The 27,264-nt window shown below is 51.2% G+C and overlaps 2 protein-coding genes across 4 annotated transcripts; one reads left to right on the top strand and one right to left on the bottom strand.

Annotated features, from left to right (window-relative positions):
* The first annotated feature begins 100 nt into the window (after positions 1-100).
* On the top strand, positions 101-3,609 carry LOC120957378 (2-oxoglutarate and iron-dependent oxygenase domain-containing protein 3-like). The gene is made up of 2 exons (XM_040379569.2): positions 101-327; positions 439-3,609. The coding sequence occupies exons 1-2, from the start codon at positions 245-247 to the stop codon at positions 1,376-1,378; spliced, it is 1,023 nt and encodes a 340-aa protein (XP_040235503.2). The 5' UTR covers positions 101-244; the 3' UTR covers positions 1,379-3,609.
* On the bottom strand, positions 3,198-21,563 carry LOC120957376 (fatty acid synthase). 3 transcript variants are annotated; one of them, XM_040379567.2, is made up of 7 exons: positions 20,756-21,563; positions 12,570-13,210; positions 9,382-11,518; positions 9,153-9,298; positions 4,671-9,073; positions 4,212-4,355; positions 3,198-4,111 (listed from the first exon to the last, which is right to left on the bottom strand). In XM_040379567.2, the coding sequence occupies exons 2-7, from the start codon at positions 12,982-12,984 to the stop codon at positions 4,004-4,006; spliced, it is 7,353 nt and encodes a 2,450-aa protein (XP_040235501.2). In that variant the 5' UTR covers positions 12,985-13,210; positions 20,756-21,563; the 3' UTR covers positions 3,198-4,003. The 3 variants fall into 3 exon arrangements, with proteins under 3 accessions (XP_040235501.2, XP_040235498.2, XP_040235500.2); XM_040379564.2 differs by lacking the exon at positions 20,756-21,563 and adding an exon at positions 17,522-17,783; XM_040379566.2 differs by lacking the exon at positions 20,756-21,563 and adding an exon at positions 17,116-17,308.
* Positions 21,564-27,264: the final 5,701 nt, after the last annotated feature.

Genomic DNA, 27,264 nt, shown 5'->3' with positions numbered 1-27,264 from the left:
AACGTTTTCCTCTGCTTTCCAAGCTGATACCGGTCGTTTTGAAACCTTTCCTGTCAGTCGTTTGACAGCCAAGTCGGACAGATGAAAGAAAAAGAGAAAAAAGGTAAACAAAACAAAGGTTGCCGTTCCCCGTAGCGAGCAGGGACGGTTCGTTTTATCGATTTTTGGTTTCCATATCTCTGGTGTGAGTTTGTACAAGGGAGGAGTGAAAAAGCCCTTCCCGTTTCTTGGTGAAAACGTGGCCATGAGTGACGGAAGCGGTGGTGGCAGTGTGCGACAGCGCAAGAAAAGCTCCGGCGATGGAACCGGCAGCAGGGCACGCAAATCGTAAGCCAAAACCACAGAGCAAAGCGCGAATCAGCAAGCTTCTAATCCTTCTTTCCTAATGCATATTCGTGTGTGAATGTGTGTGTGTGTATTTGATTTCTTTACCTGCAGAAAAACAACGGGCAGCACCACTTCCGGCAGCTCGCCGAGTGCCGCCCAGCAGCACCAGATGTGGGCCCGGATCGTACTGATGGTGGGCATCGCGGCCATCGTGTACTTTACCACGTTCCGCACGCGGGAGAAAAAGTTTGCCACCCAGCGGGAGGTGCTCGAGCTGCGCACCCAGCCGCTCGACTGCTCCCGCCCCTATCTGGAGGAAATATCCAAGTTTGCCGGCTGCATCCCGAACCGGTGCGGCCGGTTCGTGAGCGACAAGATCGTTTCGCCGGCCGAGGCCGGCATACTGCTCGATCTCGCCCGGGCCGGCTTCGCCCTCGGCCAGTCGGCGGGCGGCGCCTCCATACTGGACCTGCACTCGGGCGCCCTCTCCAAGGGGACGCAGTTCGTGAACGTGTACCGGTTGCCGGAAGCGAAGCAGCTCTTCACCAGCCAACATATCAACGTGTACCGGCACGTCAAGGCGAAGGTGCAGCAGGCGGTGGCGGAAAACTTCCGCCTTAGCGCGGACGCACTGCACCTCACCCATCCGACCTTCTTCTCCCGGCTGACGAACGCGACCGCCAAAACGATCCACGACGAGTACTGGCACGAGCACGTGGACAAGGAAACGTACAACTCGTTCCACTACACCACGCTGCTGTACCTGACGGACTATGGGAAGGATTTTACCGGAGGTCGGTTCGTGTTTATCGACAACGAGGGTAAGCACAACCGGACGCACGTGTACATCGAGCCGAAGCGGGCCCGGGTCAGTGGGTTCACGTCCGGTGCCGAGAATATGCACCACGTGGAACAGGTGACGGGTGGGGTGCGGTACGCGATCACCATTTCGTTCACGTGCGACCGGGAGTACGCAATGGCCGATCCGAAGTTTGCGCTGGACGACGATGAGGACGATCAGAACGCGGAGGAGAGACCGGCCGAACCGTGAGATAGGGCGGACACGGTGCTAGTGATCCGTACGCTGGAGGAGTTTAGTGCGTAGACGACTGCTTACATTCCATGTTCCGTTCCAGTGTTCTTTATGTTCCTTCTTCCTACGTTACAGAGATACGCCGGTTTGTTTTTTTTTTTTTAGTTTTAACCAAAATGGAAGCTGTATTATAGTATTGCTATGATTTAAAGTATTGCGAAAAAAACAGTATTGAGATGTTGCTTCACATTTCACCGCTTTAATTTGTAATCGCATAATCCTCCAAGCCATCAGCCACTGCACTGTTGTAGCCACACACCGTTGATTCGCCCTTCTCCGCGCAAAAGCAAGCAGCAATACGAACAAAGATAGTTTTAACTTCAACATCTACTACCACCGTCTAGTAGCACGTGGTATTGCCATACCAACCAAATGAAAGGGGAAGCGAGCGATCAAAGCCCTACTCGATAGGCGTAAGTTTAAATGTGCATTTTTGAAAATGACACAAAAGTAGCCGCGAGCCACGTGGGTGTGTAAAATAAACAGTACATTTAGCGTGAGAGTTATGCTTCCAGTAAGTTCAAATGTAGAGTGTGCTTTTCATCAATTTACAATGCCGAAAGAGGATTATTTTAAACAAGTTTAAAATATTAAAAAAAATGTTCTCAACGTTGTAGTAAAAAGTATTTCAATTAAAACGACTTAAACCACACCACTCTATACCTGCTTTTGTTTGCCATTTTATTCCATACACATATATATGTACAAAACGTTCAGCTTTCTCGATCTCAACCTCTCTCTCTCTCTCTCTCTCTCTTTGCCCGCCTCGGTCACATAAGCCACGTGATGGTTCCATGCGTTCTCGATTGGCGCGTGCCAAAAGCTCTTCATTTGTTACTGAATCGACTCCATTTTCCCCCTTTTCTCGGCGCAACGATTTTATTCCATTCCATTGTGTTGCAGGTTTGTTTGCTTCTTGGCAAAAGTTTGCTCACTAAAGTGCGCGGTAAAAACTGTGCAAAAGAGGAAGGAGAAGAATCCATCCAGCCTAATAAGACGGCATGGTGCGCTAGTGGGAGGGGAGGGTGTAAGTGCAGTTTTGTGCAGACTATTGGTTTATGTTTTGTTTTACCATTTGTATAAAGCTATATAGGTATAATTGTATCGTATCGCACACCAATGAGAATATTGTGTCAGTTTGTGTGAGTGAATTTCATGGGGGTTTTCACAATTTCTAATAAACAGTGCTACTTTAATATGATGTTATTTCTGTTCTGCAGCTCTCCCTGCTCTCCTTTTCTAATAGTACATAGGATTTGATTTTGTTTAGGTATGTGTTTATGTTATTTTACTTTATTTATTTTCACCTTAATAGCTAAAACCTGGATGTCCTTTTTTGTATTTGTTCTCTATAGCTTTCTCAATCCTGCCAACGCTCTCTGGCGCGTCCCCGTTCTGCCTTCTTATCGCCACTGGCTCTCTACCCTTTCATGCCATTTTTTTTTGTTTCTTTTGCCAACCTTTTTGCATCGATCCATTTCCCCTCGCATTTCGCTCCTTCAGAAAGGGAGAGTAACTTTTTATAAAAGCGTACCCCACCTCCTGTCCATCCATCGTTCGACATATAGTAGAGAACAAAGTCAAACCTGCGCTTGGCAGGGGTGAACAGTTAATTTAATTTCACAGTTTTAAAACTGCACTTCTTACATTTAAAAACGAAAGCAAAACCCATTTCCCTCCAATGTTTCCCTTTCCTCCCCCCTTGTCATCCGTATCGGCTCAACAATTGTGAGATAGAGAAATGGCGAAAAGGGATCGAGAGAAAAAGAGGGTCGAATTAATTTAAATTTGTGATGTTTTCTGTTAACTGGTTTTGTTTTTATCGACAAAGTGTGTTTTGTTAAAAACTAAAAATATTCATGCTAACATAAGCAGCAAGCATTTTTCAAATTTACTCCTGCTAAAGCTTAATCTATTCTACAAAACATTCAGCAGTGATTGCATTTTTTAAACGCAAAACGATCCGCTTCCCAAATGTTCCCTCCTTACACATCTATGTCACATGTCGCACGTGTGCTGTTTTTGTTTAGCTTCCGGCTAAATCGTCCCCTTCATCCCGGAGCTGGGGCTGCTAACTGCTACGGGATGCTACGGAAGCCACTGCTTACAGTGGCCGCGGTAGTAGTGGTAGTAGCAGCCAGTTGTTGTTGCTCTAAAACAAAAGCCAATAGTTCTCCCCGTTTTTTTTTGAGTTTATGTACAAAAGAAAAGGCTTTATGTTTGCATTGGTTTTCTCTCGAAATGTGGGTTGAAGTGCACAATTGAAGTGATGATAATGGTTTGAGCGCAACAAGTACTACTACTACCACTACTACTACTATTATTACTAAAAGGCTAAGATTCTGTTGGAATGTTGGTTGCTTAAAACAGGCGATCAAATGAAATCACTGGGGCCATCTATCTCTACGCAAGCTCTATCTCTCTCTCTCTTTGCGCGCTAAGAACGCGTTTAGAAGCGGAAATGTTTCATAAATTACAGCACTCGCGCTCGCGCAGCAGAGGGCCTCCTCTTTCTCTACGCAGCAGGAGCTCTTAAGAGAGTTGAAGTAGTCGTCGAGTCGGGCATTGCACCGCACCGCCTGTTTAGAGCAGCTTCTGCAACACGTCCGAGATTTTCTTCATCGAATCGCCGAGCAGCATCGATCGATGGTCGCCCTCAACCGTGAAGAGTTCCACCTTTTGCTGGCAGAGCTGTAGGTGTGGGGTGGAAGAAGATACAATTTCCAATTAGTATATGATTTCCGCCACGTAAACAAAACGGTTGCCCAAACGAACCGCTCAAAATACTTACGTCCGATAGGCCATAGTCGCCCTGCAGTTTGGCGTAATTTTCCGTCGGCTTCACCAGCTTCACCGTGGCCTTGATCTTGGACGCCGGTTTGTACATGTGGCTGGCGACGATTTTGCCCACGAACGACTTGGCGGTGGTGGCGAGCTGAACGAATGTAACAAAAAAGAAGAAGGAAAAGGTCAAATTTCTGCACACAAACGAGTTTCCATGGAGTACTCATAGCTGTGGTACACTTATTGACTCATTCTTCCATGAAATGAACTTAATGCAATGGGAATTGGACTCTACTTCACCCTTGTTGGACAAATCCAATAGGAATTTCCAATGAGCCTGTCCAAACAGGATACCATAACGTCCAATATGCATATAAGAAAGAGTCAGGGAAGAGTCGCACAACTATGAGAAACCCCTGGAAAACCCTGTAACAAAGTAAAGCAACAGGCAGCGTAGGCCACTTACCAGCTTGAGCGAGTACTGCGGTGCCTTCGCGTGCACCATCTCCGCACACTTGGCCACCCGTTCCTCCCACGACTTCGCCTCGACCAGCTCCTTCGCGGTGCGGCCGTAGTCGAGCGAACCGCACACCATCGCAAAGTAGGCCAGCGCGTACGCTTCGTCCTCCGCCTGCACGACCTCGCCGTTCGCGTTGCGCTGCTTCTGCGCCTCGGTGTACCAGCTCACGTACCGGGGCGAACCGTCCACCAGCAGCAGCTGGCAGGTGTCGCCCGCCTTCTCCAGCTGGGCAACCATTTCGTACGCGATCGACGCACCGAACGAGTAGCCCACGATCGTGTACGGACCGCGCGGCTGCACCGTGCGTATCTGCTTGATGTAGTAGCCCGCCAGCAGCACGAGCGACTCGAGCGGGGCCGCCTCGTCGCACTGCAAACCGTACACCGGCACCGGCAGCGTCTGGGCCAGCGGGATCAGCGCCGTAATGACGCCCTCGATGGCGTGCACCGCAAACACGGGCCGCGCCTTGCTGCCGGCCGGTGCCGCCGACTCCATCCGCACCAGACACTCCTTCGGCATCAGCTCCGCACTGAACTTCACCTGCGTACCGTCGCCGATCGCGTTTTCGCTCGCAGCCGCAGCCGCGGGCGAACCGCCCGCCGCCGCACCGACATCACCGGCCGCCGCCGCACCACCCTTCTCGAAGGAGCGCAGTTTGCCGAAGGTAAGCAGCCGGATTTCGGCCGCACTCAGCACCAAATCGAAGCTGCGCTCGAGCGTTTGCTTGATTTCCGCCCCCATCAGCGAGTCCATGCCGAGATCGGCCAGCGTCGCACCGTCCGACACGTTCTTGGTGTCCTTCAGGCCGAGAATGTTCGCAATGCAGCCCACCAGGCTGACGCCGCCCGTGTCCGTCTTGCGCTTTTCGGCGATCACCATCGAGGCAAGCACCGGGGAGGGCTGCTGCATGAACAGGTCCATCGTCTGCAGGCAGGACGGCATGCGCTGGGGCAGCGTACCGCCCACCACCGTGTCGTTGTCGCCCAGATTCTCCAGCACCAGCCCCGTATCTCCGATCGCGCCCCACTGGATGGCAGTTGCCGGTAGACCGACCGCGTGGCGCGCCTCGCAGATACGCTCCATCGCCGAGTTGGCCAGCCCGTAGTTCACCTGGCCCTGGTTACCGCGCCCACAGGACACGCTCGAGAAGCAGATGAAGTAGTCCAGCTCGGGGCACAGTTCGCGCGTCGCCACGTCCAGATTCTTCGTGCTGTCCACCTTTGGCACGCACACCGCCCGGAAGTCGGCTTCGGTCGAGTTCTCCAACAGGCCGTCGCGCAGCACCGCGGCCAGATTGAACACACCGCCCACCGGGCCGTGCCGGGCCGCGTCCGTCAGCAGCTTCTGGGCGCCCTTCAGCGTTGTTACGTCGTTCGTGTCGATCACCACCTTCACGCCTCGCTCCGTCCAGCGTCGGATCATGAGCGACTGATAGCCCGTGCGCACGCCGCTGCGCGACGTCAGCACGATGATCTTGGCGCCGCGCGAAACCAGCCAGTTGGACAGCTCCAGCCCGAATCCGCCGAGCCCCCCGATCAGGATGTACACCTTCTCGGCGTGCATGTAGGTGCGCGGGATCGCGCTGATCAGCTTCGGCGCCGGCTGCACAATCTTCGCCTTCTCTTCCTCGCGCACGCGCACCACTACCTTGCCGATGTGCTTGCCCGACGCCATGAAGCGGAACGCCTGCTCGACCTGCTGCTCGGTGAACACGCTCGTCGGCAGGGGCCGCACCGCACCGCTCTTGATACCGTCCGCCACCAGCTTCACCACCTCGGCGATCGTCTCATCGTCACCCTCCATTACACTATCCAGCAGGATACCGTGGAAGGACGTGTTCTTCAGGAACACGGACATACCGAGCGGGCTGTTGTTGTTCAGATCAAACTTGCCAATCTCCAGGAAGCGTCCATTCAGTCCCAAACAACGGATCGACGCCTGCAGCTTCTCCTCGGCGAGCGAGTTCAGCACCAGATCGACACCGCGGCCCTGCGTTTCGCGCATCACCAACTGCTCGAACGAGCAGTCGCGCGAGTTGCCAATGTTCCGGTCGGTCAGCTGCGGGAAGGTGCGCTTCAGGAACTCGCGCTTCTCCTTCGAGCCGACCGTCGTGTACACGGTCACACCCGCCGCCAGCGCCACCGAAATGGCCGCCTGGCCAACGCCGCCCGACCCGGCATGGATCAGAATCGACTCGCCACGCTTCATGCGTCCGCGCATGACCAGCGCGTAGTACACGGTCGAGTACACGCACGGCACCGTCGACGCCTGCTCCATTGTCCAGCCGTCCGGAATCTCCCAGATCATGTTGCGCTGCGCCACGCACGTCGTGGCGAGCGATTTGGCCTGCACCATCGCCATGATGCGCCGTCCGTTCGAGTCACGGCCCGCAAACTCCAGCCCCAGGATGCAGTCCTGCGTGGCCAGATCGCCGGGCAGGGCGTCCGCCCCCAGCTTGCCCGAGCTCAGCATCACGTCGCGGAAGTTGATCGGCGCGTAGTACACCGTGCACAGCTCGGTGCGTGCGTCACGCGCGCTCGGATCGGGCCGCTCGCGCGACAGCGAACTCTCGATCCACTTCAGGCTCGCCAGATCGCCCTTCGTGAGCGCGTTAATGTACGCGTGCTCCACCGGCAGCGACGGTGCGTTCGACTGGTTGTCGAGCCGGAGATGACGGAAGGTGCCCCAGGCCGGCGCCGGCGTTCCATTGGCCGGACGCAGCACGTTGCAGATCAAATCCTTCGCCAGCTGCTCCTTGTACATGGCGCCGGTCAGCGAAAACTTGTCCGCCTTGCGGTCCTGGATGAAGTACAGCCGGGCGAACTTGCCGCCCACCTCGTTCTTCACGCAGTTCATCAAACCCTGCGCACCGCAAAGCTCCTCACCCTGGCACACGATGTACACATACGTGCTGGTCGCTTCCGCCTTCGCCAGCGCTGCCTTCAGCTCCTCCACCCAGCCGAACGAGCGCTCCGTCAGCGCGATCACGACGCTCTTGCGCTGCGCCAGCTCGGCAATGATCGGCCGCACCAGCACAAACACCTTCTTCTCACACACCTGCGTGCTGACGAGCGTAAAGCCACCCTTTACGAGCGCGGCCCGGCAGCGCGCATCGAACGTGCTGCGCGACTCCTCCAGCAGCACGAACCCGTCCGCCTTGATCGAGTCGCGCAGATTGCGCAGGATCGTGTCCGGATCGGCCCGCCCGAACGTGTCGTACCCGATCGCGAGGTGGCAGTTCTGCTCAATCGCACCCGCCGCCACGTCCTTGCTGAGGACGCGCACGCCCGACTCACCGTAGTGCTGCACCAGACTGTCCGGCTGGTGCGTCGTCGCCACGGCCACATCGCTCGCGAGCGTCGGCTCGCCCTCGATGATGGCCTGCACCGTGCCGGCCATCGTGTTTTCGGGCGACCGCTCGAAGCTTGCCTCCGCCACCTTGATCTTCAGTGCGCCGGCACTGTTCTCGATCACCAGATGGACGGCGGCCGTGATCGCACGCAGTCGTGCCTTCTCGCTGTTGCCCTCCGCCAGCTCCTTCTCGTTGGCGTTCGGCACAAACACGTACTTCTCCAACGTGGGCGGCGCCTGGGTGCCCTGGCGGCGCGGCGCAAGCGTTGCGCGCAATCCGCGCATCTCCACCCCGCCCGACTTGATGACGTTAATCTCCCGGTACATGTACACCGGCAGCGTGCGATCGTCGCCCGTCTGCGTCAGGTTGGCCACCATCTCGAGGTGGCGGGCCGGGTTGATGACAATCTTCTCGATGCGCGTCGGCAGATACAGCTCGCGCAAATCCTTCCCCAGGATGCTGAACTGCAGCATCGTGTCCATGAAGCTGACCCAGTTGTCGCGCCACTGCAGCTCGCCGGTGATGGCACGCCCGTCGCTGCGCGTCACGCCGCGGAACATGTCGGCGTAGTCGTAGCCGCGCAGCCGCAGCTCCTTGTACACGTCGCTCATGTTCAGTGGCAGGCCGGACTTGTCCGCCTCCAGCTTGTTCAGCGGCAGCTCCTCCTGCTCGATCTTCTCCGGGATGGTCAGCTTGCCCGAGACGGCCAGCGTGCCACCCTCGCAGATCTCGAACGCACCGGTACCGTCGAAGAAGTTGATGCCGAACTTGACCGAACCGTCCTTCGGCAGGATGGTGGCCCGGTGGAACACCGCGTTTTCGATCACGACCGGCGTCTTCTCGATGTCGGCGCCCTGCATTTTGGCGTACGTGCGCCAGGCCAGAGTCAGATAGCCGGTGGCCGGGAACAGCACGCGCCCGTCGATCGTGTGACCCGCCAGGTAGGCGTCCTCATCCTTGCCCAGGTTGACATCGATGATCGTTTCACCCGATTTGTCTGTTTTGAAGCAAGGAAGGAAAATAGTTAATATCGGCGGGAGGGAAAAATCCGATACCCAGCGGCAAATCTAACTCACTTTCAACACCAATTTTGGCGAGGAACCAATTGATGGAATGGTCCCACTTGACCAGCGAGTTCAGCATGGGAGTTCCCCGACCCACGGGGTACGTAATCGGGCGGTACAGCTTCTGCACCTGCGGTTGCGCCCCGGAAGAGTACAGTCTACAGGGAAAATGAAAGAAGTGTGTTAGAAAAATGCTCCAAATTTCACCATCTGAAACATCTCTCCCCCATCCTTTACTTACTTTCCCAGGTTGCTCAGCAGGAAGATCATGTTGTTGGCATGGTCACGCTTCATCAAGCTCAAGTTGGTCGCATCCTTTCCGAGCGCTCGCTTCAAAATCGCCTGCAGCAGCCCGTGCGGTGCAATCTCGATGCAGATCGCATTGGCCGGCACGTGCTTCAACCCTTCCGCGAATAGGACAGGTGACAGCAGATTGTTCACGTGGTACGCCGACGAGGACTGTTGGGCCAGTGCCGTCGGCCACGATTCCTCCGGTATGCTCGTGCTGATCCAGCGCGGCGTACGGTTCTTCGGGTTGGGAATGATGCGGTCCAGCGATTTGCGCAGCTTCGGTGCCGCATCCGCAATGTAGCGACTGTGGAACGCGATGCCGGAAGATTTCACGCCCTTCGCAAAGATGCCCTGTGCGTTCAGGTCCGCAATCACCTTGCTGACCGAGCTGACCGGGCCGGAAATCGTCACACTGTCTGCACTGTTGTGGCACGCCGGGATCACGTCCTTCGGCAGCTTCTGTTTGCACTCCTCCCACGACAGGCCAACGGCCGCCATCTGGCCCGCGATCAGGTCCGTGTCGAGGATGCTGCGACCACGCCAGTACGCAGCCAGCACGGTCTGTTCGGGCGTGAAGCACCCATCGGCGTACGCACACCCCAGCTCGCCGACCGAGTGGCCAACCATACCGTCGGGCGTGATGCCCACGTGCGTCAGCACATCGGTCAGCGCCACCTGCACCGCCGCGATCGAGATGAACGAGTTCAGGATGTTGTCGAACTTGGTCTCGTCGCTCTTCGTCAGCACGTCGATCAGATCGACACCCTCCGGGCGGAGCGCCTCCGCACACCGGTAGATGCTGTTGTGGAACACCTCCAGCTGCATCAGATCCTTCGCCATGCTGGCCCACTGCGAGCCCATGCCGGAGTAGATGAACCACACCGGGCGCTTCTCGTCCGCATTCACCTCCAGCACCTCGCGCACGGTCTGCGACTGTCCATCGCCGGCCACCACCGTGTACCCGCGGTGATTATGCAGCGGAATGTTGCGGCTGTGAATCTCATTCACCAGCCCCACAAACTCCTCATCATCCTTGCTCTTAGCAGCCTGGTCCAGGAACGCTTCCACCGCTTCCGTCGTGCGGCCGGACGCCACCATCAGCTTCGGGAAGCCACCGTCCTTCGGGCTGATCGGTTTCGGCTTCGGGTTCGATTTCAGGATGACGTGCGCATTCGCACCACCAAAGCCGAACGAGTTCAGCCCAATAATGCCACCGTTCCAGGGCAGATTGCGATCGACCACCTTCAGCCGGCCATCCATCAGCCCGTACAGGTCCTTGTTCGGGCTGTTGTAGTGCAGGTTGCCCGGGATGACACCCTCCTCCATCGCGATCAGGATCTTCGCGATCGAGCACACGCCGGACGCCGGTTCCGAGTGGCCCATGTTCGATTTGACCGAGCCGATCAGCAGTGGCGCCTTCCGGTCCTTGCAGAAGAAGTCCGTAATTGCGTTCACCTCCTGCGGGTCGCCCACCTTCGTGCCGGTACCGTGCGCCTCCACGTACGTGACGTCGGCCGGGCTCAGCCCAATCTCCTCGTACGTTTCGCGAATCAGCCGCTTCTGCATCTCGCCGATCGGGTACGTGATACCCTGGTCCTTGTACCCGTCCGTGTTGGTGCGCACGTTCAGCACGCTCGCGTAGATGCGGCGCGAGTTGGCGGCCCGCTGCAGGAACGTCACGACGCAGCCGTCCGACCGCACGTACCCGTTGCCCGACTCGTCGAACGCTTTGCACATGCCGTCCTTGCTCAGCATGTTCAGCCGCTTGAACTGCAGCGACATGGTGGGCTTCAGGATGAGGCCGCAGCCGGCCACGATCGCCGCATCGCAGTGGCCCGCCCGCATGTCGGCGAACGCTTGCGACAGCGCGAACAGCGAGCTCGAGCAGGCGGTGTCGACCGCATAGCTCGGGCCTTTGAAGTCGAACGTGAACGAGATGCGGTTAGCAAACATGGCACGGGCGCAGCCGGTCAGTCCGTACCCGTTCACCAGGTCCGGATCGGCACACCAGTGCTGCTCGGTTTCCGAGTTCGAGCAGCCGATGTACACGCCGGTGCGGCTGCCGCGGATTTCTTGTGGGTTGATGCCTGGCAAATTGTGTTGAAAAACATGCGAAACGTTAATTAAAGTACGCAAATACTTGAAAAAATTGAAATTAAGTAGAAAAAACCACTCCAACAGTTACAACACACAAGCTGAGACAGAAAAGAGCTTAACATTTCACAACATTTTAACTACGCAAATCTTCGCAAAAGTTGTCGTTTAACCTTGTGACGCAATTGTCCGGCACACATTGAAACCTACACACTACTTGCCCCCTCTCCTCTTGCCTTCCTTCCATACAATTTCAAACGCACTTTTTTGCTCGTGTTTGTGCCGTCGTCATTCGCAACACTAAAAATCGACGTAAATGAGCTATTATTTGTTATGACCAATTGGCTGCAAATGCTTCGCAAATGGTGCTGTGTGGGCAAAGGAAGTTAAAAGAGGAGCGTGACGAAATGGATACTTGTTCTTTAACGCTCGCAGCACCTAACATCAAAGTTTAGCATACAGAAAAAAGTGCAATTTTACTGTAACTGATACAAAAAAAACGGAAAAATAACTTCTCCCGGCCACTCTTCAAACAGCGCTGCACGAAACGTTCAATTGTGTACAAAAATCCGGCCCTCCGCCAAAGTCAAGAAGCAAACCCCAAGCCAGTACACGATCAGACCATCGTACGGGTGGTGTGGCAAAATCAAATAATCGTTCGCGCAATGGGGAGGAAGAGATGTGTGACTCTTTTCCGCGTGCGTGCGTCATTTGCGGTCGGCGGAAAGAAACCTGTGCGCACAAGTACACCTGAGCGGGGTGGCTTTTTTTTCTTATCAAACAGAATACCTATATTGGCAGCGATCGTACGATCGGCGGGACTCGAGAACGTTTGCGCCAATCATTAAATGGAACATAGGCAAAAAATAACGGACAAGCCTGTGTGACGTTTCTGAGCGCAAACTCTTGACGAAACAGTTTTTTCTAAGCGTCCTGTAGGGTTTTTTTTTGTTTTGGTTCTTGTTTTGGACATTTCCGCTTGCGCGCAATGCACTACACACACCCCAGTTGCCCATCATCCGCAAACAACGGGTGTATACGTACCAGCATCAATGATCGCCTCGTGCGTACACTCCAGCAGCATGCGCAGCTGCGGATCCATACACTCTGCCTGCTTTTGGTGAATTTTGAAAAACTCCGCATCGAGCTTCATCAGATCCTCGTCCTTGATCTTGCCGATGCGCGTCGGCAGATCGTACAGGCCGCGGGGCCAGCGCCGATCGTCGTCGTTCACCATGTCCACACCCTCCAGCAGGTTGCGCTTGAACTCGTCAATGTTGGAGCTTTCGGGCAGCCGGCCCGAGAAGCCTGTGATGCAGATGTCGTCCGGTATGGCGGGCCGGGGGTGGCCTCCATGGCCACCCACCCCACCGCCGACATCGTAGTGTCCCCCGGCGAGATCGATGGGGACACCGCGGCGGGTGTCAGCAGCGGTCACCTCCTCGAAGCGGGCCGGCATGGTCGAGCTGCTTTGATTGCGTCGTTGTTTGCGTCTGTTCGAACGTTTGCCTCGCGAAGGAATGGCGGCGCTTGTACGCGATGTACCACGGGGGGAGGACGGTACGCCTGAAGAAGCCTGTTAACGCTGACGTTGGCTCCTGACGATGCCCTGCGATTATTGCGGAGTCCGGGGGTTGGATGCCACGCGTTTGTTGGAAGGATAACAAGCAACGCCTAATTGGTGGCTAGAGAAAAGGGAATAGAGAGAAAAGGGTGCAAACAAATACAAAGTCAGTCAGTATTTTCATTGGTTTCTCTTGATGTCTGTTGGGGCAAGATTGAAGTAAAAGTAAATTAATTAATTTGAAGACCAGATGCGAATCCATACAAAAGCCTTCAACAATAATAAGCGTAATGTCCTGCAGTGTGTGTTACAATCAACGGGGAATCTCTTTTTTTGTTATCTACTGTATCGTACAAGCTAGTCGTGATCATCCATCTCTCTCATCCATCCATCCTATCCGAGGGAGTTGGTGGAAACGTTTAAGAGTTTCATTGCCGCCGCACGCCATGCCAGTTGAAATTTAATTCGATTAAACCAATCCGGCCAGTCAGACGGTGCCAAGTGCATACATGAAGCGATGGAACTGATTTTTGGCACGCGCTGCATGCCTCATCTATGTACGAAGGGGATACCAACGAGCTAAACCAAGATAAGATACCACAAAAAAGTGTCGGCAATGGACGTCATACAAAGACTATACGCGATATCGCATACGATAGACAGAGATAAAGAATGCGACCACAATCACTATCTACATTATTTTAACTAATAAGGATTTTGATAGACTGATATAAGGCCCCACACGCGAATCCGTCAACGAATCCAATAATAGCAACAGTGATAGGGAGGAAATGCATCCTTACCCTCCCTTCGAGATAAGCAATTAACCGATTGGCTGTACACCGAGTTGTGGCAATCTTATCAGTAAATGTCGATTGGAATTACTATCATGGCAACAGCGGTCAAAGCGAACGATGGACAAGCCCCTCAATACTCAACAAACCAGTCTCGCTGTATCCTCTTGCTGTATGTGTATCGATCGGACAAAAAAATGTGGGAAATACATGGGGAGTTTGTGACGAATGATCAAGCACTCCTCAAATACCGATTACCATACACATGACGATCGTTTTTGGAGGCATTGACGTAAGAAGCGAAACAGCATCGAATTTCACACCGAGGACGTACCTCAAGAGAAGAGGCCAGGTAGCACTTCATTTTCGCTGCGAAAAACTGGAAGTCTGAAAGATCCTTACGATTCTTTATCAGTATTGTTGCTAATCCCGTCAGTATCAAAATTGCAACGTTTATTAACCTCTGCTATCCCCCTGTCGTTAAGTGATCCGGTCTGAAGTGGACCTGCTTTTATGCTGGTGGAATTTTTGCTGAAAGTTCAACCACACAAGAGGCACTACTCCTCGACGAAAACAATGCTTTGGTGGTGTTGTTTTGTGCAAATAAAAAAAAAAACAAAACAAAACAATTTCAACAGCTACCACCACCACAACAACACTACACACGTAACGACAGATGATGGTTCAACAAGGGAAGCATGTTTTATCACGCTGATAGGTATTTCCACGTGTGTTTGACTTTCGCAACGCAACGAAAAAGCAAAATAATAGGCTCCAGCGGATCTCCAACGAACCGCAGAGAGCATCCTATCGCTCCAACGTTGAAGAAAGTGGAGAAAGATTGGGGGAAATCTTTGGTGTACACAATAATAATAACAATAAAACCCTCCTCGCGCCCATTCGCTCTGCTTTCGGGTGATGGTGCCTACTGCTTGGTGGAATTCCGAATTCATTGGCCAAAAATTTCGCCCAAAAATCGTACGAGCTTGACGAATAAGGGGGAAATGCGCACACAGCATTGCGAGCAGCAGCCTTTCGCCAAGCGAAAACAACTCAACTCTCGGCGACCTAAATTAAGAGCATCGCATTAAAAATTGCCAAACTCCCCGCCCCTTTGGCGCACATTAGCTGCGAGTTGCTCAGCAAACACACAAAACCCTTCTTCATTCATCGGTCCACCGGCAAAGACAGGGGAAGGGAAGGCTAGGCTGGCAAAATGATCATCACACCATGCACGTAAAAAAAAAGATCACTTGGAAGTGAACAAAACAAAACCACGTCAACCTTTGCGAATGTAAGTTATGAAACAACGGAAAAAAGAGAACACGAAAACACACATCGAATGATCATGACTGGCCAATACCTGTGTGAGGGTCCGGCAGCCAGTACACAGTAACCGTTGTCTCACCGTAGTGATAAAAAGATGAAATACGGGAAGGGGGCCTCGATGGGGCCTCCCGGAGGCGTAAATATATACGTGAAGCAGTGGATGCAGCTTCCAAGAAAAAAGGGAAGAGGCAGTAGCAACAAAAAAAAAGCGAAAAAAGCAGTTCCTAAGTAAATTCAAACTGCCAACAATGGTCAAGGCCCTCGCAAAAAGACACGCGGGGTTTGATGATGATCGTGCTCTCAACAAGTACAGGCAATGGCAAGCAATTGGCCTTTGTGTGTGCTCCTCCACTGTGTAACACACCAGAGACGACATCACACAAAATCAGTATCATTCTCATCAGGTTGAAGCGGAGTTTCTATTGTACCTTCATTAAAGCGTAATGTCTGCAAATCTACAAAGCCAGGTCCCAAAAACGGTTGGCAACATGTCACAAACCATTCCCGGCGAATACAAGGCAACGGGATGATGATATTATTAATGCAATTGTGCATTTAAAATAGCCAAAAATTGGTCCACAATTTCTTGTGTCGAGATTTCTTCTTCGATCCTGCTCCGCGTGAGAAGCCTTTTTATCGCCCATTAACGTCTAGCGGCGATCACGCCATCCAACGATCTTCCGGTTTTATTTCAACATGCATTCCACACACCAATGCATGGATGCGCCGTCACACAAATCTAAACGAGGTGTTGATAATTTTTGCAATTCCATTACTCTAAAAAGAAACAGCAGTAGAGCAGGAATGGAAAGAAAAAAAAACATTGATTAACCAATCACCAACGGGACAGGCCGGCCTATCAAATCAAATGACCCTGACCGCTAGAGGGAGTGTTAGGCTGGCCGGGGCAGGCAGCAACTACTATCCCCTTGGATCTCGGTGCTATCTTGGTGCGGCGGGATCGTTTGTTTAATGTTTTGCCTCGTTCAAGTTCATGTTTACACACTTCCGATGCTCTGAACACGCTACTATAGGTGGCGTGTCGTGGTTCGGTGCTGCTGCTGCAACGTGCGATGCAACGTTGATCGGCTGCGCTTCTTCGGTCTTGCGCACCTAGCCGCGTCACGCTTGTCTAACCGTGCAGGGAAACAGATTGTATGTTAACAACGTGTTTCTGTGTGTTTTAAAATAGATAGAAATTATTAGCAGTAGGGTCCTCTCTTCTCCACGACAAAAGCTTATCTTTTGTAGTCGACAACGAATAGAAAAAAGCTCCATGGAGATAGGTACACGCAATTCAAATGCACTCCAGGTCTCCAGGCACTTGGTCTCCAGGTTTCTTCCACGTAATCTTCTAGCATTATGCATTTTATTTGATCTGATCGAGCTATGCACGTTATCATCTGTCGAAAGAGACATGTGGACAGCTCCTGCTATATACTGCTCCAGCTCTTCGTCACTTGGCAACTTCGGACAGGCCAGTCCCGGTATGAGGTGGCAGCCTTTTAATAGAACCATTGCCTGTATCCGTTTGTTTATGTACTTTTCCTCTGCGTTCTTTTCCCCCTGTTCCACAATATTTGGGAGATCGATGATCTTGTGCAGATCATTATCAGCTTATTATTTCGAAGTGCTAATCGAGTGGCGAGCCATTGCGCAGCTGGTTAAACTACGCTGCACTGTAAATATTTGTTCAATGTTTGCCAAACTCTTGCACCGAGACAGCTCACACGAACAACCTGTCTGTCCTGCCTTCCCTCTTCCACACAGAACAGTGTAAAGAGTTCTGATAACAACCGTTGGAATGGTACACGTTGTAAGCTTTTCTTTTTTCGTTGGCACTGTGTGTACTACTTCAAACGCACTTCAAATTCCCACTGGACCACTATAGGGCTTAACTCACTGCGGGTGTCTGGGTCGTAACACACTTGTGGGGCCGCGTCTTAGAAAACACGGGATGTAACGAATCACACCATATATACTTGCACACGCGTGCACACACGGCTCCCTTCTACTCTGTTCTCCGATCGGTTGCCCAAAAATTACACGTCCGCTCTCTAGAACCAGACGAAGTCGAATGCCCCAACCTGGGTGTCAGATCAAAACCAAGAGTCGCTTGCAACCGGTGCACGAATCTCGGGAACAGGAAGGCGCTTTTGCAGTGATGTGCGCATCTTACTCACGTCTCCTCTCTCACACAACGCTTCGCTCACTCCACTCCACGGCGTGGAACAGCAGCCAAACACGCCACTCTGCAGTGTCCACAGCAACAATACGTTCCCCGCGAATCGCTCGTTCTCTCTGCTCACCTCTTTGCTACAAAAAGCCGCCGAAACAACACACACACACACGATTGATGTATGCGTTCGCTCGTCAAGAATCGGATGATCTTCTGGACGGAGATGCTGGTGAAGCGTCGCGTGGTCCGAGATCTGCTGATTAGCGCCTGCTACCAACGCTGCTTGGGGCGTCGTTTCTTGGGGAAGAACGGGTGAACTGGCGGAACCGGAGGTCAACTCTGGACCGAACGCGCTGAAGCTTCGCTTTCGACTGGCTTCCGCCCTTGGCCGTTGGGTTCTACTTATGCTGGAGAAATGGGGTCCTTCCACCATGCCCCCTCTTCATTCTCTTTCTCTCTCCCATGACGTACCATGCGGTTCTGTTGCTGCTATCGCTGTGTTCGTGAGCGCCATGGGCACGACGCCCGATTCGTTCGCTCCGTCCTTTCGGGCAAACACCCGAACGTGTCCTAAACCCTTATCGCGAATCACGCACACTCCACCACGCCGAGTGTGTATGTGTGTGTGTGTGTGTCTGGTCGTGCCTCGGCTCTGGTCCGTTTGGTGTAATGCCCTTCTTTCTCCTTTGCGGAATGTTTTGGTGGATCATTGCTGCGCCGTGCGTTGTTGTCAGTTGCCGCCGGTGCATATTTGTGGGTGGGCACATGGTGTGTGCATGTGTGTGTCTGTGCGCGCACACACGTTCTTGTTTTGTTTGTGTGAGTCGGAAAAGGGCAACGAGATCAAGCATCTGCTACAATGCTGCTCCCGCCGAAAGCATCATACCATATCATGCGCCTAAGCTGCGGACGGCTCACAGATCACGCGATCGGTGTCCATTGCAATGCGGGGAGCACATTTGCGCACTTGGTGCAGATGCGCAAGGCTAGGCGTGTGGGTCGTATCGTTTCAGATTTTTGCGTCACTTGCGTCAGCATCGTTGGGGTTAAATCCACGAATTCTCATGACATCCAGCCACCTCTGTATGAGCCTTTGCCATGCTTTCGCCACTCCTTGAAGTCGCTAGTCGTGTGACAGGTGTTTAAATCAGTTGATCGATCTACTAGGTAGCACTAGGAGAGAACGACAAATATATTCAATAGCAAGGCAATAACTACTCAATCATTGTGATCATTTATCGACCACCATTGTAATTCTTCTACCAATGCTCGCATGACGTTCGCATATAAATGACAGAGAGCACGCTCTAGATGTGCAAGTGATTAGCGATATTGCGCGACATTTGTGGAACAATTTTCCAACCACCCAGGCTCCGGTCCAGCCGATTGCTGCTCTTACGCAGATCGAGGGAGGTGCAGTGTGAATGTAGGAAATGCGGCAACAAATCCTGTGCAACGATCTAGTACAACCTGCGTGCGTGCGGCGGAATGCGAATAATGATGCAGCTGTCCCATTTGGTGACGTTTCTGTTTCTGCTTTCCCGTCCGTGCGCTCTTTCCTTGCCGCCCGCCACGGGTCCAGGTTGGGACAATCTCCAAGCTTCTCCTGCTACACACACATACACACGACTCCACAGCGGTCGTACAGCGTGTAATGCGCGTGCTCGAACGGTTCCTCCGTTCCGCTTCACATTGTTGTAACGCGATACACGCGATCGCTTGCTGATTGCTCGATCAGCCCATCCCACCGTCAGCTGGAACACATCGGGAAGAACAGCTACCAATCTGTTTTTTTTTTCTTTCTTTTACTACCAGAGATGATGCAACACGGTCCACGCAACTGCATCCAAGTAGTCAGATTGTTTACAGCAGAGCCTCTGTGCGTGCTTTTGAGGGCTGATTGTGTGATGCGCCTAATCGGTGTCAAAGCGTTTGCCTATTCCGCTGCATAATTCACTGTTCATTATCAAAGGCAATTGCCTTCTGTTGGCTGTGTTTGCTGTGAATTGCTTTATCAGTGTTTTTTTTTCTTCTAAACTTTTGCTAAAACTTTTGCTCCCACAAACGAACTTTCCAGACGTGGCCGTGTGTGGCCGTCCCTCCTACGGCGAAGAAACAAATAAAATTGTGAAAGTGAAAGTTGCCAAATAAAACATCGTCCGATCCTATTTTATGTGACACACACACACACAATCACAACTGGTGTGCCAGGGTGCCAGAGGAGAGTGGAAGGAGGGATGGCTGTGATTTTGCAGATCGGCATTCGCGGTGTGTGGCGGTCATGAAGGAGCGACGAAACTCCAAGAAGAAAGGCAACGGATGGAGGAAAATTAAAATCAATTTCCCAAACCACCAACCGACCAACCGAAATGGAAATGTTGACCAACCTCACCCACTTCCTTCGGACTTCCTTCACTCCCTTCCCCCCCCCCCCCTCCCCTTCCACCCCACGCCGTAGCTCAATACAAGGTTTACAGACACACATACAAACACAAAAAGGTAAATCGATTGAGAAGCACAGAACAGACGAAGGCAACTGTGGTTCGACACTAAACCAAATGGTGTATTTGTGTGCGAGTATGTATGTGTGTTTAACGGTAGGGGGCATAGTGGGGGGGAAGGAGGGGGCTTGGTTGAACTAATTACGGATTTTGCGAAACGGTTGTGCGGCCTACTTCGTCCGTCTTCGTCGTTTTCCCATATTTCCTAACCCAGTGCACACGGGAGCAGGGGTGCGGGCATCAAAGAACCAGGCGTTTGCCGGCCTGCTATCTGCACACTTCCTGTCTTCCTCCTTCCTTTTGCTTCCCAGCGACTTCTCCCATTCATTCATATGCGTCGGCCCGAGAGCGACCAAGCAAAGAGAGAGGGGGGGCTAACACACAAAAACACACCACATTTTGAACCGAACCGAACCTGCGGTGCAGGGGTCAAAGACCTCCAATTTTGTGGATGGAGCATCTTGGAGACGGCTACTCGTCTGGCAGAGGTAAAAGAAGCGGTGAGGCTTTGCGAGCTCCAGCCGTGGAAATGGACTCCCTAACTCGATGTATCGGTGGCACTTTACGGCCACTTTATCACACGCTGAACGATCTCTCTGGGCTCTACTCCAATGTGCTGTCGCGGTGCAATCGATTTTTGCGAACGTTCCAGAGCGGAACCCTAGAGGCAAGAGGTTCCCTTGGGCAGAGAGGAGCCTACATCGCTCTTTTTGTATGCGTTTATAATGATCGATTTCGTTACGAAACACACACCCAACGCCCACGCCAGACGAACACTTCGGGGTAGGGAAAATCGATTTCCCACAGAACGCAATTGCAATTCAAGCAGTTTAGGCAGCGAATGTAGCCTTTCGTGCACTTACCACCTTTTCCTTCAGCTGGGACGATGAATTTGTGTGTTGAACAGTGTCAGTCTTTGAATTCTTTTTTTTTTTGTAATTCAAACTTATCTAGAAGCCTTTATAACCTTTCACCTTCTCCAGGGGGTGTTAGATGCACTTTCAGGCACTGGAGAATTGTACTTGCACACTTGCAGTCCTTTTTTTTGGTTCACCGCAGACAATCAATTTCCGGCAACACTTCCGGCCGAAAGAGACAAAACACACACACGCGCACTTAACTTTTTGTGGTTCAACGGAAAACTGTGTCCCAAGGTAAGAACCAGAACAGGCTACTACGATGCAGAATCTTCACTTCCAACGTTCACTGGACCTGTCTGGGCGGCTGGCCTTACTTCGGTGCTGTACTTTCTCCTACAATACTCTTTTTATGATTAATTTGTCACTTTACGTGCACTGCTGTTTCCGCGTCTTTTTCCTTTTTTTTCAAAGAATTTCAACCTTTTTTATGTTCACACTTTCTTAGCAAAAAAAAAAAACAAATTTGCAACTAGATCTGCTCTCATCTGCGTTTTTCCTCGATTCTTCCTTTGCAGTTTGGAGAGTTGGCGTGTGCAGCAGCAGCAGCGCTTCGGGAAAATGCTTCCGCCGGCGGTGAATACTTGTGCTGGAGTGCGTTTTCCAGCCCGCTTGCTGGTGTGTGAAATATGCTGAGCTTGCACCAGCAGCAACGGCCAGCGCGGTCATCAGCAAGGCGGACGAAACCCGAAGAAAGGGACGGAATTTTCCCCCAAACATCGCGCACCAGAGCGGGAGCAAATGACAGTGCGAGAAGCCGATTTCTTTCTCCACCTGCACCTATCTCGCTCGCTCGCTCGCTCACGCTCTTCTCCAGGCAACCGTGCGAACGTGCGAACGGGCCCGCCGTATCGAGCAAAGCGAGATGGAGTGCTTTCGAAAATATCGTACGATATGTACCAACACAGAGATAGCGCGTGTTGCCGCGACACAGTTTACGGAAGCGAGAAGCGTGTGTAGTAGAGGCGCGCCGCGGTGTGGTGATGCTAAAATTCTCGCAGCGCTGGTGAAGAATAGAAAGCAAAAAAATCGGCAAACAACAACAAAGATGCTGAAGAGACGCGCGCGTGTTGCCGGTTTTGTGTGTGTGTGTGTGTGTGTGTCTGTGTGAAGAATTCAAAGAAAACGCACGATTTACAATCTCTCCCAAAATTGGATAATTATTGTACATAAACTGTTGCTTTCTTTCTAAATCACACACTGCTTCATTTTAAGAGAAAATGGTGCAACTAACAACGAAAAACAACATACTTTTCCCTTGCGAGCACTAAGAACGGTAAAGCGCCTGTGAATCATATGATGCGCAAACCGCCCGCCACATGTCCATCACTTTTCTCAAGGTGAGGAAACACCCAACAAAACGGTACCGTCGCACCATGACAACCCCCTGCGCAGCGAGCAAACTAGTTCAACCGTTGCTTTGATGCCCCAAACTGACGCTGCTGCTGTTGTTCCTGATGTAATTCCTGATGCAATTCGAAGCTCCACCATACATAGCAGCAGGCCACACACGCTCGAACACCGTACATATAGCGGTGACATTCTACCGGCGACCCGCGGCCGAAAATGACGCTACTAGCCGGGACACTCGGCCATATCAACTCCTGGAAGGGCTTTCGTGTGTCTAATCCCTTTCCGCCCAACCCCGTGTTTTGCAAAACTATCGCCCAAATGCAATTCACCACCACCGGCCATGGTAGGCAATGCGTGTAAGTACGAAAGAGAAGAGAGTACACGATACTGAACCGGTGTTCGCGTGTAAACCAGCAGAAACAGTTGCTTGGCAAATGACGTAGTGAAGGCTCCTCCACAAACTCCCCTTAGCTTTGTGGACCGACGCGCACCGGGGATGATTGACGCTTGGTCTCCGGTCGACCAGGTGGAGCAGCACCGGAGCCGGCAGTGTGGTGGTGGCAAAGGAACGGGAAGGCATGGGAAAGACGCCGCCTGATGTCAGACCACTGCCCGATATCCAATCGGAAGGTAGGTTGGTTTTGTGAATATATGCGCGCGATATTCGCACACTAGCACGCATGACTCAACCGAAACCGGGTCTCGAGCGAGAAAGAGAGAGTGTGTGAGGACGGTTCGAGAGAGTACGCCGGGGCACAAAGATTCGCTCTTTTGTGTCTGGAACTGTGTGCTTCTGGTGGTGCGTGCTTCTTTTCCTCTTGCTGTAGGTTATGTATCGGATGGCTTCCCCTCATGGCGAGGGGCTACAATTGTCCCCGTTCTCTCTCCCTCTTTTTCTCTGTGCCAAAGGAAATCATATGATTGACGCGAAAGAGACGCGAAGATGAAATAGCAACAGGCGTGAAAGGGTGCGCCCTGCGTCCCCCAACCCCTCCCGATCACATGAGAAAACAAGCTCCCGGATGAAATCAGGGTTTTTGCAGGTTTTTGAGTTTTTCACAACTTTAAAATGTTTGTTTTTTCGAACAAGAAGAGAAAAAGCGTAGAAAAGTAAGAAAAGCAGCATTTTTTGTTACAAACAACGTGATTGTTTCATGGTAGTAGGCCAGGTGTATCTAGCCGGTGTGCAAGTTGGACAGTTGGAGAGTTTAAGTGTAGGAGAGGGAGAGAGAAAGAGAGCAAACAAACGTCTCTCGTTTTGTTGGCCTCCGTGGGAAAAGGGTGCGCAAAGAAAGAGACGGAGAACTTACAGCCACTTTCAAGTTCAATGTCGCGCTTACTGGCGAGTACATGCGGAGGGGTACCGTTGCAGAATTTTCACGCGTAAACAGTAAGTTAAGGCTTTGCATGCAATTCATTTAATAATAACTTTCATTTGAACTTTCTAGAAGGGTGCTCACACACAGATGGAAAGCAGAATTGTCGTTGAAGTCTTACAGAAACATTGAACTTGAGGGATTGAATGAAAGGTTGACGGACCTAGAAGAATTCCAGAAAATACAGCTTGTTGTGCTAACATGGCTAAGATGCTAACTTCTTCTGTTGTACAACAACCGTTGTCAGTCAAGGCCTACCAGTACTCAATAGTGAAGAGGGCCTGGCTTTCAGTGACTTCATTGTTACCATAGCAGGATAGTCAATCCTACGTATGGGGGCACGATCTATTCGGGGCTTGAATCCATGACGGGCATGTTGTTAAGTCATACGAGTTGACGACTGTACCACCAGACTAGCCTCAAGATGCGAAGTTGATGCTGATGTTGAGAAAACAGCATTATCCAAGGTTACAACTCTCCGTGCTTGGCTTCAAACTAATTCCTACAGCACCTGTTTCACCTGATCCTGCTCCCCAAGCTCACAGTGCGAAACAGGACAAGTGTCCTACAGACTGAGGTTTGAGTCTGACATTCACTGAAGCACATACACTGTCACTAGAATTCAATGATTGAAGTAAAAAACCATCCAACACCGACTCTGGATCTTAGTAGACGTTTCCTGGCAAATCTCTGGAATTGGAAAGTATCTAAAACTCGACATCCCGTAACGACGCAAAATCAAGAGGATCTCTATCTCTTGATAGGAGGCGTGCATCTCTCTGCCAAGAGTTGGTACCTGGACATTGACGGACAGTCTCGAAGGCCTTAAAACTTGTTTGTTTGTAAAATTTTGTGCTTGAATTAAGAACCCAACTCACCATCTTTCATCATCCTGCCGATAATTCAGAAAGCCACGCGAATATCACTCTCACCCGTGCTTATTCGGAACAGCCGATCATTCGCATGAGCGTGCCCGGTTCGTGTCTTGCTCAATTCAATTCCAAGCCTTATGTAATTGAAACAAAAAAGGAACCCACATACCTCCTCCAGAGATGATGCCCGGCAGCGTTGCACGGCGAAGGTTAAAGGCATGATCCCGTAACGGAAAAGAAAAACAACTACAACAACCCCGTTATCAGCTGTTTCGACGATCGGCGGCGAAACTCGACGATCTCGCGTTTGTACGATGGCCTGCGAGTCTCAATGTGACTTTAGTGCGTCCCCGAGGGTTGTGGGATGAGAAACATTACTATGTTTACCATTTTTTTTTCACCGCAAAGCATGCTACGCTCGTCGTCGATCCGTGTACGTCACTGGTGGGAATGTGTTTGGAAAACTTTCCTGCATGTTTCCCTGTGTGCATGTGGGTAGAAGAGATGAGTGCAATCTACGTAAAAAGCGCGAAAGGAAGGACGGTTGGGGGATGAATCCATATGCAAAGTTCACTGCTAAGCGAAAACCTCGATTTGACGTCAGCATCTGAGGATGTTTAAACATGAATGTGGTTAGTGAATTTCAAATCAATCAGCAAATTTAAGATTCAATATGTTATGCGTCCCGAAGAGGGGACTTCCCGAAATCAAACTTCCTTTCAATTCTACTGCATATTCCATCCCAAACGTCCACTTGCCACTGTGGCCGTTAAATGGCAGTGGATTAGCACGACTGCTGGCCACGCAGTCAATTGTGCTGCACATCGTACGATGGGGTATGTGAGTGTGTGTGTGTTTGCACCATTATTATCATGTTAATCAACGGCTTTAAGAACAGGCGGTAGCAAAAAGCAAAACGAGAAAAAAACAACATTGTCCCTACGATGAGATGCGCCGAAATTGGAGTGGAGTCCGGTGATCATCTGTAGTCGGCGTGACGCGCCGGCCAAGCAGAATCAGCTGTTGCTGCAAGCTATCACACCATACCGAAGTATGGCGGTGATAGTGGTGGTGGTATACTGATATGTTGTTGATGTTCTTCCTGGTCTGTCGCGTTAGTCCACAGCAGCAGCAGCGGCAGCAGCAGTTACAAGTTACCAGCCGTCTCCATCGAGCAGGCGTGGTAATTAAAGTAGCTCGCAATTCGCGCATACAAACACATACACACACTCTCTCTCTCGAACGTCGTACCTTATGTCCGATGCGTCCTCGCCAACGGACTTGACCTTAGCAACGGTATAGTAGCCAACGCATCTTACCCAGGGTTACCAGTGGCTCTATCTCCTCCTTCCTCTTCGCTCGATGTGTGTACTTGCCGTGCTGTTTTTGGCTTATCAGCGCTGGATTCGTTGACGGGACGCCTCGCTCTCTTTATTGCTTCTTTTTTTTTTTGGAGGAGTCTACTTTTAGTGCGATAAAGGTGCAATTTTGGGGGACTACCATCTGATAATTGCAGTTCAGCGAGCGGTTCAGTGTAGGGCACACAACAACAAAAAAGACGCTTGATAACGCAAATAAATCTGTAACGACGCGCTGTATGGGATGGAATGATTGATTTCATCCCATTTGCTTCAAATAAAATGCCGTTTATTATTGATACTTTCATCTGGAAATTAGAGCCTCCCTTAGCATGCATGAAGCCTGTAGATTGGTAATTTGTAGGAAATAATTTACAAACATTCGTTTCTTACGACACATTCTGAAGCCTGGAATATCACCGGTTTTTAAAGTAGTAAAACAAATAAAATAAGTGCAACTTTCATGTGTTTTATTAAGTCGGTGTTTTAATTTAAAATGTTTTAGTGTTTTAATGGTCTATATAGTACAGTCGTCAACTAGTACGACTTAACAACATGCCCGTCATGGGTTCAATCACCAAATAGACTGTGCCGCCATACGTAGGACTGACTATCCTGCTATGGGGGGGGGGGGGGGGGACCCAATTAGTCACTGAAAGCCAAGCCCACAAGTGGGTACAGGCAGGCCTTGACCGACAACGGTTGTTGAACCATAGAAGAAGAAGAAGAATTAAGTCGCCACGAGTGCTGGAGGATACAAAAAGATCAACTGTAAAATTACTTTTAAAATAACATAGCTACCAAATTAAAATAATGCTTCAAGCCCAGTTTTATATTCCTCATTCCTGGATATGATTTTTTTTTTTTCCGTGAAACTTGAATTTAGAGAATATATTTAAATTGTAATCTTTGATTGGAATCAGAAAAAAAAGGCTAAAACCTACGACTACAAGGAAAATTACACGAAAATGCGTTTCGATTGCACTGAAAATCTCGAAATTCGACTTACACTATTCGTATCTCGATTTTGCCTCCGGTCGTCATTAATAGCGTATATCGGGGAGTACATCCCAAGTGCCACAAATCCACTAAACGACCACTAAACGGCTTCTAAACGACTCAAGCACTCTACCTAAACGGAATATAGAAAGACTTCGTTTAGCAGACGGCAAACGACTCATGCATTCTAAAAATAGCAAAAAACCTGGTGGCGCTCTCTGTTGGTGGGATACCCCAACCAGTTGAGCTTCATCGCTTGGAGGAGAGCTTTCTCATTTCCTCTGTACTGTTGTATGGTTTCGCATTGAAGTTATGCATCGCTAGAACTAGAACGGCGATATGATTGTTTAAATACTAAATCCAATGGAAACCACCAGCACTGAAGCAAGTGAGATTTGAGTAATGGTCGTTGGTGTTGATACCCACGTATCTGACCACACGACCATTTATATAGATTTTTGCTCGGAAAGTTAGAAGGCTATATAGGTCATGATAAG

Source organism: Anopheles coluzzii, chromosome 3, assembly GCF_943734685.1.
Source record: "Anopheles coluzzii chromosome 3, AcolN3, whole genome shotgun sequence".
Taxonomy (NCBI): domain Eukaryota; kingdom Metazoa; phylum Arthropoda; class Insecta; order Diptera; family Culicidae; genus Anopheles; species Anopheles coluzzii.
The sequence above is the reverse complement of the archived record's forward strand: the minus strand, read 5'-3'. Positions and strand labels throughout refer to the sequence as shown.